At 46.5% G+C, this 16671-nt stretch overlaps 1 protein-coding gene across 5 annotated transcripts in view; it reads right to left on the bottom strand.

The window, feature by feature from the left end:
- PWWP3A (PWWP domain containing 3A, DNA repair factor) overlaps window positions 1–16671 on the bottom strand; it is a 41826-nt gene that overhangs the window by 10225 nt on the left and 14930 nt on the right. For 4 of the 5 annotated variants that reach the window (XM_032220286.1, XM_032220486.1, XM_032220550.1 and 1 more), the window contains 5 exons: window positions 15279–16172; window positions 9382–9498; window positions 6552–6622; window positions 4087–4166; window positions 305–365 (listed from right to left, as the gene is read on the bottom strand). In XM_032220286.1, the coding sequence (XP_032076177.1) occupies window positions 305–365; window positions 4087–4166; window positions 6552–6622; window positions 9382–9498; window positions 15279–16172 (1223 nt within the window). The remainder of the gene's footprint in view (window positions 1–304; window positions 366–4086; window positions 4167–6551; window positions 6623–9381; window positions 9499–15278; window positions 16173–16671) is intronic. The other variant, XM_032220361.1, reaches the window with a different exon arrangement.

The raw sequence follows: 16671 nt of genomic DNA on the forward strand, positions 1-16671 counted from the left end.
GAGGCCACGTGGCGTCTGTCCAGCTCTGTTTTCGCTGCCAGAGTGCTAGCAAAATTACTAGCATAAGTGGATCCCCCCCACCCCAGCCCTTCCCAGACCACCACAGGTGCCCCCAACACAAGTGACATTGAGCTGGTGACACCCACCATGGCCACGCCCATATGGACATCTTCCCCTCCCCCCCCAAGGTCAAACACAACCCTGATGTGTCCCTCAATGAAATCGAGTTTGACACTCCTGGAATAGGACCCTGCGAGCTTCTCAGATCACAAGCGGCATTTTTATTCCTGAGGGCTTTACTCACTATCAGCGTCTGTTTCTCTTTGCAGTCAAAGTGTTTTAGGTTTTTGAAGGAAGTAGAGAACCTGCATCAAGAAGGGAGAGAAGAGAACATCTTATCTCCCCCATTATTATTTTTCACCCCCCCCCCTCCACATTTCTTAAGATGGTCAAGGTTGAGAAATTCTGGCTTAGAACATGGACAGTCTTCCGATTGGGAAATTCTGGGATTTATAAACTCAGTTCCTTCTCCTTTGGAACTAGAATTTGGTGTGCGTGTGTGTGTGTGTGATCCCAATGGAAATTAATGCCTTATGTTAACTATTTGTTATGTTTTAATAACTTTTATGGTCCTTTTTAGCACTAGGGACTTATAGCATCCTCATAGCATCAATCAGCGGCTGCTGAGGTCATATCAAGCCTGTCTGCATCGCCAACATTTTGACATAATGATGGTTGGCGGTTTCACTGTAACTTTACAATGAAGTAGAACTAGCACTTCTGGACTACATCGCGAGGCTGACATCTATGATAAAACTAAAAGTGGCAATGCACACACATATGCTAACATGCCAACGAGTCCTCCAAGATGCCTAACCTAGATATATACGTAAGCAGGTAGATAGATACATATGGATGGAGAGAGAGGTATTGGGAGGGAGAAAGGAGAGAGGGAGAGATGGACAGAGATGAGCGGATATGGAAGTAAAGATATGCATGGATATCAATGTGGATGAATATAGACACAGACATTATAGATAAAATGGTAGATCATGGAGAGATATGAATCAGTGGTGGGTTTCAATTTTTTTTAGAACCTCTTCTGTAGGTGTGGCCTGCTTTGTGGGAGTGGCTTGCTGGCCATGTGACTGGGTGGGAGTGGCTTGCCAGCCTGTGACCAGGTGAGAGTGGCTTGCCAGCCATGTGACTGGGTGGGCGTGGCCAACTTGTAAAATGTGGTGAAACTCACTTAACAACGCTCTTGCTTAGCAACCAAAATGTTGGCTCAGAAACTCTGGCATTTGAAGCACGCAAGCATTAAAGCTCTCAAGTTACAAGACCCTCACACCCCTAACCCTTTAGGGGAAAAAAAAAAACCCATGGGTGTTCAAACTTGACAGCTTTAAGACTTGTGGACTTCAACTCCCAGAATTCCTCCTCTCGCTCTTCATCTTGATGATGTGCGGACGGGCGGGGGGAGGGAGCTGGAACCGGTTCTAAACGGCACTGTAGATTTGTGGAACCTCTTCTATAGAAGAGGTTAGAACTGGCAGGAACCCATCCCTGATATGAATTGATAGATATAAATGGATAGACAGATATGGATAGATAGATAAAAGGAAGGATATTTGTACCTCAGGATTGAAATGAGATGTCCTTGGTGCTGTCTGAGCTTGGGATGTTTTGTTGCAGACATTTCATTACCCAAATTAGGTGACATCATCAGTGCTAGGGATCAGATAGATAGGGATCCTCATCTGGCACTCAAATTCAAATCTACTGCAAAACTGAAGTAAGGATGTTCAGCCTGTGGGGAGGATGCAGGATCCGTAGCCAAGAGGAAGCTATAGGCAATCCCAGTTTTAAACCTATGCATATCCCTATGGTTTATGGATATAGAGAGATTCCCAATAGAGAATTTGCTTCCGATATAAAACCACACACAATTATTTTTTTTAAAGATGGCTACAATTTCTCATGCACTCAAGATATGACCGCAAGGTACACAGAAGTCTAGAGTTGGTCAAGAAGATTCATGGAGGTAAAAATGAAACCAGAACTTTTCCCTTTGGGCTTAATAGAAAAAGAATTGGAGGAAAAAAAATTTGGAACGTTGTTATAAATGGAAGGACGCATAGATTCCTACTGTGGAAGAATGGTTGCAGAAGTTGATGGAGTTGGCCGAAATGGCAAAACTGACCATAAGTACTTGTGTTTCCAAATGGAAACCGCTTGTGAACTTTGTACTCAATGTGGAAAAGTATGAAACTTTGACTTTGGGTTTCACCAATTAGACTGATAGATCTTTATAGAAATGGCTTGTTCATATTATCACAAAAAAGCAAGAAGTTGTGATTTGATGTTAATGCCTTATTTTACTGTAACAGAGAGACTAGGAAGTCAATGCTTCTTTTTCTTTCTTATTTCTTACCTTTCCTCACTTCTCTTTCCTCTCCCTCCCCACTGATTTTCTATTTACCGTATTTTTTGGAGTATGAGACGCTCCGAAGTGTAAGACACACCTAGCTTTTGGGGAGGAAAACAAGGGGGGGGGGGGAATCTGCCTCTGCTTCTGCCTCCCAGCAATTTGCCTCCTTGCAACAAACAAGTTTCAGTTTCAGCACAGCCTGATTAGCACAAGTAGCTGTTAGATCGCCTACCAACGATCAGCTGTTTCAGGCTGCAGGGATTGCCATAGCCTATTGCTGCATCCCCATGCCCCATTTTCCACTGTGGATCATGGAGGTGGCAATAGGCAATGACAATCCCTGCAGCCTGAAACAGCTGATGGTCAGGAGGCTGAACCAACAATCAGCTGTTTTTTTCTAATCAGGCTGTGCTGAAGCTGAAAATTATAGTCAGTATCCTGGAATGTTCCTAGGCCCCATCCTGCTCAATGCTAGATTTAATTCCAGGAAGACCAACCTGACTTTGGAACATTCACTTTTGGAGAAATACAGGAATGTTCCAGAACATGGATGAGTCTGGTTCTCACATGGCGGCTACAAACTATGCCTCCATTTCTACACAGGCAAAATGGGCAGATGAGTCCTTTCTGGGCTCATCTATGGGGGAGAGACCTTTTTCTCCAGAAGAAGCAGGGAGCCTTGTTTTGGACCAGGAAATACAGGTAGTCCTCGACTTACAAATATTCATTTAGTGACAATTTGTAGTTAACAACAGCATTGAAAAAGGTGACTTAAGACTGATTTTCACACTTACAACCATTGCGCATCTCCATGGTCATGTGATGAAAATTGTTTTAATGAACTTGTTCCAGGGCCGTGATGGCCAACCTATGGCATGCGGAGCCATATTGGTGGGCCCGCGAGCTCCAGCTGAATTTTGGGCCTTCTGGACCCACCAGAAGTTGGGAAACAAGATGTTTTTGGCCTCCGGTGGGCCTCGGGGTGGGGGGGGGGGCGTTGTCGCCCTCTCCAGGTTCCTAAAAAAGCTCTGGAGCCCTGGGAAGAGTGAAAAACGGACCTTCTGGTCTGACCAGAAATTGGTAAACGGGCCGATTCCGGCCTCTGGAGGGTCTCCGGGGGTGGGGGAGGCTGTTTTTGCCCTCCCCAAGCTCCCAGAAAGGCTCTGGCGCCTGGGAAGGGCAAAAACGTGGAGAGAGTGCGTGCGGGGGGGGGGGGAGTCCCACACACATGCGGGGAGGAGGGCGCATAGAATTATGGGTGTGGGCACGCATGTGTATGACCCCCCTCGCTCCCCCCGCTTTTGGCACGCAATGGCAAAAAGGTTAGCCATCACTGTAGGGTCACGTGACCACCTTTGATAACCTGCTGATGAGCAAAGTCAACAGGGAAGCCAGATTCACTTAACAACTGGGTTACTAACTTGACCGCTGTAGTGATTAGCTGAACAGCTGTGGCAAGAAAGCTTGTAAAATGGGGCAAAACTGACTTAACCACCGTCTCGCTTAGCAATGGGAGATCTGGAGCTCAATTGTGGCCATACATCGCTACCTGTAACTCAGCCATGAGTGGGAGGTGCCAGGAAAGGGCTTATCAACAAATGAAAGCAGAAGGGAGGGAGAGGTGCTTTACACCAGGGAATTAAAATAGCTTGATTTACCCCTTAGTTTTCATGGCATCCATGCATTTCTCTATAAGGACGACATTGGCTTTCTTAGCTTTCCGATGTACCTTTTTCACCTGCCAGGAGACAAGCAGAACAGCTGAGCAGCTGGGAAGGTCACACAGGTTTGCAATCAAGGTATCTATTCAAAGGGACAAGTACACAGACTGGTTGGCCTTGCTCCATCTCTGCAGCTGGCCCTTTGCAGCACATTATGAGCTAATCAGGAGGGCAGCACATCATGAGCTGGATCAGGGGGTGGGCAACTATGGGCCCCTTTATTACCTATGCACTTCAACTCCCAGAATCCCTGAGCCAGCATGAAATTCTGGGAGTTGGGAGTCCACAGGCAGTAAAGGGGCCAGCGTTACCTACCCCTGGGCACAATTAATTAAAAGGAGATCAACACTTCTACTATTGACATTTAGATTTATTTTTTTTAAGCACAACTTTCTACATCAAAGGTGCTCCAATCTTCTCAACTTAAAACAATTTAACGAGGTGTGGACTTCAACTCCTAGAATTCCTCAGCTAAAATGAATTCTGGGAATTGATGTCGTACTTGAGAGACCGCCTGCTGCCAATTACCTCCCAAAGACCCGTTAGATCTCACAGGGTCGGCCTCCTCCGGGTTCCGTCCACCAGCCAATGCCATCTGGCTACTACCCAGGGGAGGGCCTTCTCTGTAGCAGCTCCGGCCCTTTGGAATGAACTCCCCGCGGAGATCCGGACCCTCACCTCTCTCCAGGCCTTCCGGAAAGCCGTCAAAACCTGGCTGTGCCGGCAGGCCTGGGGTTGATGAGTTCCCCTCCCCTCTCGACTGGTATGGCTGTGTGATTTTCGTGGATTTTAATTATGTGTACTGTTGTTTATGCTCCCTTTCCCCTTTGAGTTGTTCGCCGCCCTGAGTCCCTCCTGGAGAAGGGCGGCATACAAATAAACCAAATACAAATACAAATACTTCCTCTATGACCGTCTGGGGAATTCTGGCCAATTCCCATTTCTATCATTAGGTCCCCAATGTTACTTTCAGGAAACGGAAGATGCGAACAAACGGTGGCTATTTTGCGGTTGCTAGGAGTTGAAAATGACTCCAAGGCATATGAGCAATCAAATCAATTATAGGTTGACCATTTAAGGATACAATAGCATTGAAAAAAGGGAGGGGTCCTTGATGTGGTCTCTGAGCGTGGTTGTTTTCCTACAGACATTTCATTACCCAAACTAGGTAACACCATCAGTGCTAGTAAGGAATGGGATTGGCTCTCAATTTTTATCCTTTAGCCTTATTAGCACAGATGATGTCACCTAGTTTGGGTAATGAAATGTGAATACACATTTCATTACCCAAATAATGAATAATGAAATAATAATGAAATATACATTTCAACTATTTTAACAGGGAGATTTCTATCAAAACAGGATACACTCCCAGATATCCTTAGTAGTGGGAACACCTACATACATCTTATGGAAACATCTTCAAAAAAAAACCCACAAAGACCAGTTGCCTTTTGAAAAAGCACTTTTGGGACGTTGTCTTGACCAATTTGACCTCAAGACTGGATTACTGTAACGCGCTCTACATGGGGCTGCCCTTGAAGAGTGTTCGAAGACTTCAGCTAGTCCAGAATGCAGCCGCGCGAGCGATTGTGGGTGCACCTAGGTACACCCACGTTACACCTATCCTCCGCGAGCTGCACTGGCTTCCCATTGGTCTCTGGACACGCTTCAAGGTGCTAGTCGTTACTTTTAAAGCCCTACATGGTATCGGACCTGGTTATCTGAGAGACCGCCTCCTGCCAGTCACCTCCCAAAGACCTATTAGCTCCCACAGACTAGGCCTCCTCCGGATTCCATCTGCCGGCCAATGTCGGCTGGCGGGCCTTCTCTGTAGCTACTCCGGCCCTATGGAACAATCTCCCCGTTGAGATCCGGACCCTTACTACCCTTCCGGCCTTCCGCAAAGCAACTAAGACCTGGCTGTTCCGGCAGGCCTGGGGCTGTTGAATTATCCAGCCCCATCCTATGTTATGACTGTTGCTGAATTTTTAACTGTTGTTTTTATTTTTGTACCCCCCTTCCCTTCTTATTGTTAGCCGCCCTGTGTCTCCCAGGAGTAGGGCGGCATACAAGCGCAATAAAACTCAAACTCAAACTTTTGTTAATTAAAATGGAACGATTTTTTATATTCTGGCTGTAATTGTTGCATCGTTATTATTTTGGATATTTACTTTGTAAATTCAAGGGGTCACGATGTTACTCTGTGCACTTCCTAGTGCAGAGGTCTTCAAACTTGGAAACTTTAAGACTTGTGGACTTCAACTCCCAGAATTCTGGGAGTTGAAGTCCAAAAGTCTTAAAGTTACCAAGTTTGGGGACACCTGTCCTAGAGTCACAGCTGCAAGATGGGCAACTATATAAACTGCTTCAATAAGTAAATAAATAATCAATATTCTTACCACAGCTGGCCAGTAGGGATATCTTGGGAGCTTGCACCAAACCATCAACCCAACTTCAAAACCACAAGGCTCTACGATACACAGAGTTTGGAGAAAGGATTAAAATTGGAATAAAAGTCTTGCAAGGAATTCCTAGTGAAACTTCTACTGTACTGCATTGTATAGAGAGCTTGCCACCTTCCCTGATTTCCTCCATGTGTCTTCCAGCTTTATTGTTCCTATTTTAGGGCAATGTTTCCTAACCTCAGTAACTTCTGGATGCATGGGCTTTCCCAGAATTCTCATCAGTTGCTATGCTGGCTGTGGAATTCTGGGAACTGAAGTCCAACATCTGGAAATTGCCAAGGACAAGAACACTGTATTAGGGGAAGGTGCCAATGCTAGATTGCCCTTTCTCAAACTTTTATCCTGGAGGAACACTTGAAATAATGTTCAGGTTTTCCAGGAACATAAGCATTATTATAAGTATAGCTACTGGCTGCATGCACCGCCATTTTTTTTAAAAAATCCTAATGACTTTTAGCAATCTCTCATGGATATGCAAAGTTTCATGAAACTCTGTGCTACAGCCACAAGGCAATGCCTCTGAATGCAATACAAATTTCAATACAGGTAGTCCTCGTTTAGTAACTGCTTCCTTTAGTGAGTGTTCACAGTTACGATGATGATGGAAAAATAACTGTGTTCCATCCTCACATTTACAGCCTTCACAAGTCTATAACACCGTGATGGCAAACCTATGGCACACGTGCTACAAGGTGGCACGCGGAGCCATTTGTCAGGGCACACGAGGTGTTGCCCTATCAGCTGAACAGTACACATGCGCGTGCTGGCCAGCTGACTTTGGCCTTCTTTTGAGGCCGTTTTTCACCCTCTGGAGGCTTCCTTGAAGCCCCTGGAGTGGAAAAAAACAGTCCTACGGGCAAACCGGAAGTTCGGTAACATATTTCCAGTTTGCTCGTAGGACCGTTTTTCGCCCTCCGGAGCCTTCAGGGAAGCTCCTGAGGCCTCCAGAGGACGTCTGGGGCGGAGGGGGTGTGTGGAGGTTGTTTTCGACCTTCCCAGGCTCCTAGAAAGCCTCTGGAGCCTGGGGAGGGCAAAAAAAAATGACAAAAGCAATGTGTGTGCGTGCTGGTCTCGAGCGCATGGAGTGTGTGTGTCGTGCGCATAGCATTATGGGTGTGGCAAGCCCACGCACGACCCCTGTGCTCCCCCTGCTTTTGGCACGGCAGCCAAAAAAGTTTGGCCATCACTGCTATAACACAAAGGAAAACCGCAGTAAAATCATAAGCATAGCCATGCTTTCATTTAATGACTGTGTTGCCGGTTCAACTATGGTCACTAAGCAAGGACTACCTACACTATATTGCCAAACGTGTTCGCTCACCCATCCAAATAATCAGAATCAGGTGTTCCAATCACTTCCATGGCCACAGGTGTATAAAATCAAGTACCTAGGCATGCAGACTGTTTTTGCAAACATTGGTGAAAGAATGGGTCTCTCTCAGGAGCTCAGTGAATTCCAGCGTGGAACTGTGATAGGTTGCCTCCGGTGCAACAAATCCAGTCGTGAAATTTCCTCGCTCCTAAATATTCCACAGTCAACTGTCAGCTGTATTATAAGAACGTGGAAGTGTTTGAGGACGACAGCGACTCAGCCACAAAGTGGTATGCCACATAAACTCGTCAAACATCAGTGTGTGACCTGACAAATGCACTTCTGGAAGAATGGTCACAAATTCCCACAAACGCACTCCTGAACCTTGTGGACAGCCTTCCCAGAAGAGATAAAGCTGTTATAGCTGCAAAGGGTGGACCGACGTCATATTGAACCCTATGGATTAGGAATGGGAGGTCGCTTACAGTAGGTTCATATCCGAGTAAAGGCAGGTGAGTGAATATTTTTGGCAATATAGTGTATATACATGCTGGGGAATCCACAAAAAGCTGAAAGGGATGTGGAGTTGAAAAGAAGCTTGGCTGTACACGGAGAGCCAAGCATCCACATGAAGATTTCAGAAAGGAGGACTTCTGATAAGCATGTTGATCTCACTCATTCACAGAAACCTAATAGGGGTAAAAAAATGTGCGCACATCATCTACACATGATGCCTTATTGTGGCTTTCCATTTTTTAAATAAATTTGGGGCCTTTGAATCCTGGCAACTTGCCTGGACAAGCCCATGCCTCACCACGGCCAACTCGCCGCAGCCAACTCAACATTGGCCACCTTGGCGTGGCCAACTCGCCACGGGACAAGAGTTACATCAATATTGAAGAAATGGTGGAAGCACGCCAAAGGAGGGAGGAGAAACGAAACGTGAATGACAAAAATTAAAATATTTTTTTTTTAATTCAACAATTCAGTTTCATTACTTACAATATTTTTAAAAAAAATTATTTTAAGTAATTAAACTGAATTGTTGAATTGTCCCACAGCAAAATTGTCCCGGGTGAGTTGTCCCACAACAAGTGGGCTGCAGTGAATTGGTTGTGGTGAGTTGTTCCATTTTGCCCACAGGAGGTTTAAATGAGACATAAGGGCAACCATATCCCATTGGACAAAGTGTGACACACATACACACCCCTTTACTTAGGTTTCAATATCTTTGTGGCTGAACAAGTGGGCAGAAGAGGCAGGGCCTTCTCAGAGTGGCCCCAAGCCTTGGTCAACTGATGTCATGGAGATTAACACCCACCCACCCCATTCAAGACATTATAATTTCTACCAGGTACTATAAGGTTTAGTTCAGCCATTGCTTATTTTTTAAGGGAAACTACATTGATTCGGACGTAAAATATTTTGAAGAAAGCTGCAGGGGGAAAATACCTTGATGTAAGAAAATGCTGGGTAATTCCTCCTCTTCCTCTTCATCCTTTGACTCTGGGCTGGGACTCACATTCCTTACGGGACTCAGCTGCAGTGAAAGATCAGATGCCTGATCTGCTAATGAAGGAACACCGTGCCGATTTCAGTTTTACAAGTACAGCATTGGATATTGCACTGACAAATCTCAAAGATGGGCCGGGAGATAACGGCACAATGAGTACCTGCAGGCAGTCCTCGGCTTATGACTGGGATGGAGCCCCTGAATTATGGTCTAAGTCATTGCTGGTTATTAAGTGGATCACCACGTGACTGTGCCCAATTTTATTATTTTGTAATTGTCAATCGTTAAGCGAATCCATTGTCTGAAACTGCCTTTTTTTTGCCAGATATTGGAAGTACCGTATTTTTTGAAGCATAAGACGCACTATTTTTCCTCCAAAAAGAGGGTGAAAATCTGAGTGTGTCTTATACACTGAATACAGCATTTTTGGCCTCCCGAAACCCCACCCCTGTGCATTCCATTTTTCACAAAAATGGACGTGCAGAGGGTTTGGGAGGCATGCAAAGTGCTCCTGGGGCTGTGGAGGGCAAAAACGAGCAAAAAAGGGCTGTTTTTTTGCTCCTTTTTGCCCTCCCCAGCCCCCAGGAGCACTCTACAAGCCTCCCAAAGCCTCTGTACGCCCTGTTTTGTTTTGTTTTTGCAAAAAACGAGCCTGTTTTCACGAAAAATGGGCCGTTTTTTGCTCGTTTTTGTCCTCCCCAGCCCCTAGGAATACTTTGTAGGCCTCTAAAACTCTCGCATGCCTGTTTTTTACAAGGGAGGCCTGCAGAGTGCTCCTGGGGGCCACCAATTTTTAAACAAATTGCCTCTTCAAAATCTTGATGTGTCTTATACTCCGCTGCGTCTTATAGTCCGAAAAATGATGATGGTGGTATCCATTCAATCGTGTCTGATTCCTGGCGATTCTATGGGGTCAAGTCTCTCCATATCATCTGATCTTGCACTACTTCTTTTGAGTTTTTCTATGCTCTGGCTGGTGTCAGCTTTGATGGTGCCCAACTACCATGTTCTTCTGCGTTTCCTTTTACCCCTTAACTCATCCAAAAGCAATGGCTTTCTCCATTGAATTCCCCAGCACGAGTGGTCCAAAATGAGAGAGACACAGTTCTGTGATTTCGCCTTCCAGTGATAAGTTTGGCGTTACATGTTCCGGTAGCTGCCTGCTAGTCACCTTTGCTGTCCAAAAAGATTTTCATTTACAACCCTGATGCTCTCCCCCAATTTTTACAACGCAAATGTTTTTGCGTGGGTTATTTCAAGCCAAATACTGTCCCAAAGGTGCTTTTTTTCAAGAGGCAACTGGACTGTCTCGTTTTTCTTTGAAGATGTTTCGCTTCTCATCCAAGAAGCTTCTTCAGCTCTGATTGAAAGGCTGCTTCATGATCTGGTACACAAGAAGTCCTTGATTAACGACCATCTGTTCAGCAACCGTGGTGATTGTGGCTATGACTGATTCTCAAAGTTCTGATCATCCTATGCTCATGTGATTGCGATTTGGGCAACGTACGTTTTCAACTTACGACCAGTTGCTTAGGGATTGTCCAAGGTTATAATAGACCCCTCAAAAGATACTTATGACCTGGTTCCAAAGTTTTGATGGCCGCTCATTTTGAACACTTGGCAAACTGGCCCACATTTATAACTGTTTATGGCAGGGGTGTCGAACATGTGGCCCATGAGCTGGAGTGATCCCACGCTAGGCTGGGGAGTTGGCCTGCGGGCCGTCCCACAGACTCCTGCTGCTTTGGGCCCGCCCACGCCCACCCATTCAGCAGTGATGATCAGGCCACACTCACCCTGGTCCCTCCCCCCAAGGGCAAACAAAATTCTGACACGGCCCACAATGGGATTGAGTTTGACACCCCTGGTTTATGGCATCCCAGTCACATGAATGAGATTTACATTTTTGCCAATAACCGGCATTTACTTCTGTTTTTTGACAAAACTGCACCATAGTAAACAATGAGTTTCCTTAAAGGCCCCCGCAAATAAGGTAATAAAATCAGGACAGTCATATGAGCTATCTTCTTAAGGACCATCACTAGTGGGCAGGCTCCATTACAGTTGTAAGTTTAGGACCACCTGCACAAACATCCAGGCTCAAATCCCCCCTCAGACGTGAAGTCAGTCACTTTCAGGCAACCCACCTCACAGGGTTGTTGTTGCAGAGGTAGGATGCAGCGAGCTCCCCTTATAAGCCACTGTGAGCCTTTAGTGCAGTGAATCTCAAACTTGATCCAACCTCTGCTGGCTGGGGAATTCTGGGAGTTGAAGTCCACGCATCTTGGTGACCAAGGTTGAGAAACACTGCTTTAGTGCGATATAAACTTAAAACAAAAATTGGATGAGGCCCAGCTGCATTTACCCATTGCACCAAGCTGGGTTTCAATTATGGTTTTCATGTTATAACAGCAGCTAGGGTTGTATTTGCACAAAATTGGAAAAGTGAAGAGATCCCTATAGAGGAGAATGTGATTAGGAAAATATTAGTTGAATGAAGAGATTGACACTGGCTATCAAAGGACAAGCTTTGAGGTGGCGCAGTGGTTAGAGTGCAGCACTGCAGGCTACTTCAGCTGACTGCAGTTCTGCAGTTCGGCTGTTCAAATCTCACCGGCTCAAGGTTGACTCAGCCTTCCATCCTTCCGAGGTGGGTCAAATGTGGACCCGGATTGTTGTTGGGGGCAATATGCTGACTCTGTAAACCGCTTAGAGAGGGCTGAAAGCCCTATGAAGCGGTATATAAGTCTAACTGCTATTGCTATTGCTAAGCTGATTATTACACAATTTAGAGAATCTTTTTATCAGTAGTTAGAGAAGAGACATACTGTGTTTCCACAAAAATAAGGCAGGGTCTTATTTTCTTTTGACCCCCAAAATAAGCGATTGGCCTTATTTTCAGGGAGGTCTTATTATTTTTGAGGTGCAGGATGTGGCGAGCGTGGTCAACTCATGGCTGCTGCCGTGTTGCAATATTTTCAGGGAGAGTTTATTTTAGCGCATGCGCTCAAAAGCCCGGCTGGGCTTATTATCCGGGGAGGTCTTATTTTGGGGGAAACAGGGTAAGGATTAATAGTAAAAGAAGTTATCTAAAGTATAGAAAATGTATTAAGTTAAGTATAACTAATAGAGTTAAATAAATCACAATGGGATTGTTATAATATTAGATACTTAAGGTATTGGAAATTAAGCCAAGATGAGATTACATAATGAATAAGATTGTATATTTTAATGTTGGCACAAAATATTTGTGCCCAGATGACACACTGGTTAATGGAAAATGGATTGTTTATCTAAAAAATAAAATAAAATGATATCTAATTATGGTTTGAAAACTAAAGCACCATGATTTCTTCATGCATCAGATTCAGGTATAAGCCTCAAGATTGATGTCAAATAAATAAAATAAAAATAAATAAATATGTTATGTGCCCCCCCCCCTCTCTCTAATCAGTTGCGTCTGGTTCTCAGGGACTGCCTGGAAAAATCCCTACTGTTTTCTTAGCAAGGTTTTAAGTGGTTTGCTGCCATCTGCCTCCCAGGACTGAGCGAAAGTGACTGGTCCAAGGTCACCCAGCTGGCTTTGTGCCTAAGGGAGTGGAAGGGGGGGGGGGGGCTAGAATTCACAATCTCTCCATTGCTAACCTGATGCCTTTAACATTACACCAAAATAGCTCTCTTTTTATGTCATGGCTAGGAATCTCCAATGGCTGGAAGATCACCTGGCACGCCAAATGTGAGCCAGCAGTGTGTTGCAGCTGCCAAAAAAGCCAACAGAGTCCTAGGCTGCATTAAAAGCGAGATAGAATCAAGATTATGTGAAGTGTTAGTACCGCTTTATAAGGCCTTGGTAAAACCACATTCGGAATATTGAATCCAGGTTTGGTCACCATATCATTAAAAAGCTGCGGAGATGCTGGAAAGAGTGCAGAGGAGAGCAACAAAGATGATTAGAGCCGAGGTGGCGCAGTGGTTAAATGCAGCACTGCAGGCTACTTCAGCTGACTGCAGTTCTGCAGTTAGGCTGTTCAAATCTCACCGGCTCAGGGTTGACTCAGCCTTCCATCCTTCCGAGGTGGGTAAAATGAGGACCCGGATTGTTGTTGGGGGCGATATGCTGACTCTGTAAACCGCTTAGAGAGGGCTGAAAGCCCTATGAAGCGGTATATAAGTCTAACTGCTATTGCTATTGCTATTGATTAGGGGACTGGAGGCTAAAACATATGAAGAACGGTTGCAGGAACTGGGTATGTCTAGTTTAATAGAAAGAAGGAGTAGGGGAGACATGATAGCAGTCTTCCAATATCTCAGGGGCTGCCACAAAGAAGAGGGAGTCAAACTATTCCCCAAACCAGCTGAGGGTCGGACAAGAAGCAATGGGTGGAAACTAATCAAGGGGCGAAGAACTAAGAAGAAATTTCCTGACAGTTAGAACAATTAATCAGTGGAACAGCTTGCCTCCAGAAGTTGTACAGAGGTTTTTAAGAAGAGATTGGACAACCGTTTTGTCTGAAAGGGTACAGGGCAGAGATGGCGAACCATTTTTGGATCGCGTGCCAAAAGTGGGGAGGAGCGCAGGGGGGGGGGGTCGTGCGCGGGCGTGCCACACCCATAATGCTATACATGTGACACTCCACCCCCGGCATGCATATGCACGTGACCAACGCTCCCCCCCACTTTTGCCATGCTTTTTTCGCCCTCCCCAGGCTCCAGCAGCTTTCTAGGAGCCTGAGGAGGGTGAAAGGAGGGCGAAAAACGGCCCTAGGAGCAAACCGGGAGTCTGTTCCTGAAGTCCCGGTTTGCCTGTAGGGCCGGTTTTTCCTCTGGATCCAAAAACTGGCGAAACAGCCTCAAAAGAAGGCCAAAGTCAGGTGGCCAGTGTGCGCATGCACGCTGGAACTGACAGGACAATGCCGCGCGTGCCCTGACAAATAGCTCCGCGTGCCACAGAGGTTCGCCATCACTGGTATAAGGTCTGTTGCTTGAGCAACGGGTTGGACTAGAAGACCTTTAAGATCCCTTCCAACTCTGTTGTTATTCTGTTATAGAAAGCCACACCTGTAGGAAATGTCCAGGCTGAGCCTGACAGAGAGGGGGGGGGGGGTTTAAACGTCACGAGTCCCTTCCCGGCTACAAAGGCAGCCCAGCGTGAATTCCTTATTTACCGCCAAATTGCTTGAACTATTAGTAGTTCAGATTCTTTTATAGAGGGCTTAAGCTTATAGTAAATCTTTACACCTATTTGAACTGCCTGGATCGCCCAATTTCCCTGGCGCTTGACACCAATAGCAGTTAGACTTATATACCGCTTCATAGGGCTTTCAGCCCTCTCTAAGCGGTTTACAGAGTCAGCATATCGCCCCCACAGTCTGGGTCCTCATTTCACCCACCTCGGAAGGATGGAAGGCTGAGTCAACCTTGAGCCGGTGAGATTAGAACCGCTGGACTGCAGATAACAGTCAGCTGAAGTGGCCTGCAGCGCTGCACCCTAACCACTGCGCCACCTCGGCTCCACTTCACTGCCTCCCCCTCAATCGTGAAATCTAATTTTTTGGCCCACCGGTTCTGTGGCCGTAGCTTGGGGGTGGTAGTCATGTGAATGGGTGGGCGTGGTCAACTTTTTAAAGCATTTTTTCCCCTGCCTATTTGCACCAACCGGCAGGAATAAAAAAGCTTTAAAAAGAGGGGGAAAGCTTCCCACGATTGCACGGCTCACCGGTTCAGCAGAACTGGGCCGAACCGGGAAGATTTCACCCCTGCTTCCCTTCCACTTCTAGGTCTCCCCAGAACTCACAACTTCCCCCAGCATATCTTTTGCAGATGAACATCCTCTTACCTTCCTTATCCACAAATTCTGGAAACAAGCCTTCTCGAACTGTATACGGAGCAGGCTCTTTTTTCAGTTCCCCAGGAGAACAGTCCAGAGAAGATTCCCTGCGCTCTCTGGGCTCTCCCCCACTCGGGCATTGTGACTTTTCCAGGGGGGGTTCCTGAGTGGCCGGGACCTGCTTTGAGCAAGCGGCTTCCAAGCGCAGGGAGCGCCTGCTGCCCCTAGAGGGAGGCTGCCACTTCTTCCGTTTCCGTCCCGCTGGCTTGGCCGGGAGAGCGCTTGTTGCCAGGGACGAAAACCCTTTGAGGGTGGGTCCCAGCAAACTCCTCCGCAGGTTTGAGGCGGCCTCGTCTCTTCCCTTTGCTGGCGGGAACCTGGGGCAGCGCTTGCGCGAAGTAGAGTCCGGGGTGCTAGTTCTCACCGGCCGGTTCCTTCCAAATGGACCGCCAGCTTGCCGATGCCCCTTGGAGGCCAGGGGAGACCTCTGGGAGAGTTGGGGTGGTGCTGCAGGACGATGTGCGATGTTTGGCTTCGAGGCTTTCAAAACTTTGCCAGCCTTACGTGCTGGCTTCCTGACACCTGGAAGCTTCCCCGATGCAGAGGAAGGAGGTTTGCAGGTAGGCGGGTTATTGGTTCTGGTCTCCAAAGGTCTCAGTGATCTGGCTGGAGAATCTGGAAAGGCCCTGCCTGTCCCACGGGGGCTTCTTCGGGGAGAAAGGGGTTGCTGAGGCATTGAGGATTGCTCTTGGTGTCCTTTCCCAGTTGATGCCTCTTTACTCCTTCGCCTAAAAGAGTCAGGACTTTTAGGGGTTGCCTGTTTCTTCATGATCTCCAGCAACTCCCGCAAGGCTCGGCGATAAGTTAATTCTTCTACCACCTTCTGGGCTTCACTGCTCGGACCTGGGAAGAGAGTCAACAGTGATCAGCAGAGGGTGGTGGCGTGTTTATTATTTACCCGACTTATATGCCACTCATCTCACCTGGAGGTCACTCTACCTGGCGTACAACCAGTAAAAACTGATAAAAAATAAAGCAATAAATAGTTTAAAATCGACAAAAGATGGGGAGGAAGGAGCAAGATGCACATGGGGAGAGGCAAGGTCTTATCTTAGTCTGTTAACCACCAGCAGAAGGATGTACTTCCATTGGGCTCCAGGTCAGTTGGGAGAGCTAGGCAGAAGGACAGGAAAGTGGGGCAGGCCAATCCCTTTGGGGTGGGACTGTTCCTCACGTAACCTGGACCCTTCCCATGTCGGGTTTTAAAGGTAATAACCAACACGTTGAATTGCACCTGTAAGCAAACTGACAGCCAGAACAACTGGTGAAACATTGGTGTAATATTGGCCACCTTACAGGCTCCAAGAACTGTCCATGGGCCTGCATTCTGTGCCAGTTATAG

The sequence above is a fragment of the Thamnophis elegans genome, chromosome 1, assembly GCF_009769535.1.
Source record: "Thamnophis elegans isolate rThaEle1 chromosome 1, rThaEle1.pri, whole genome shotgun sequence".
Taxonomy (NCBI): domain Eukaryota; kingdom Metazoa; phylum Chordata; class Lepidosauria; order Squamata; family Colubridae; genus Thamnophis; species Thamnophis elegans.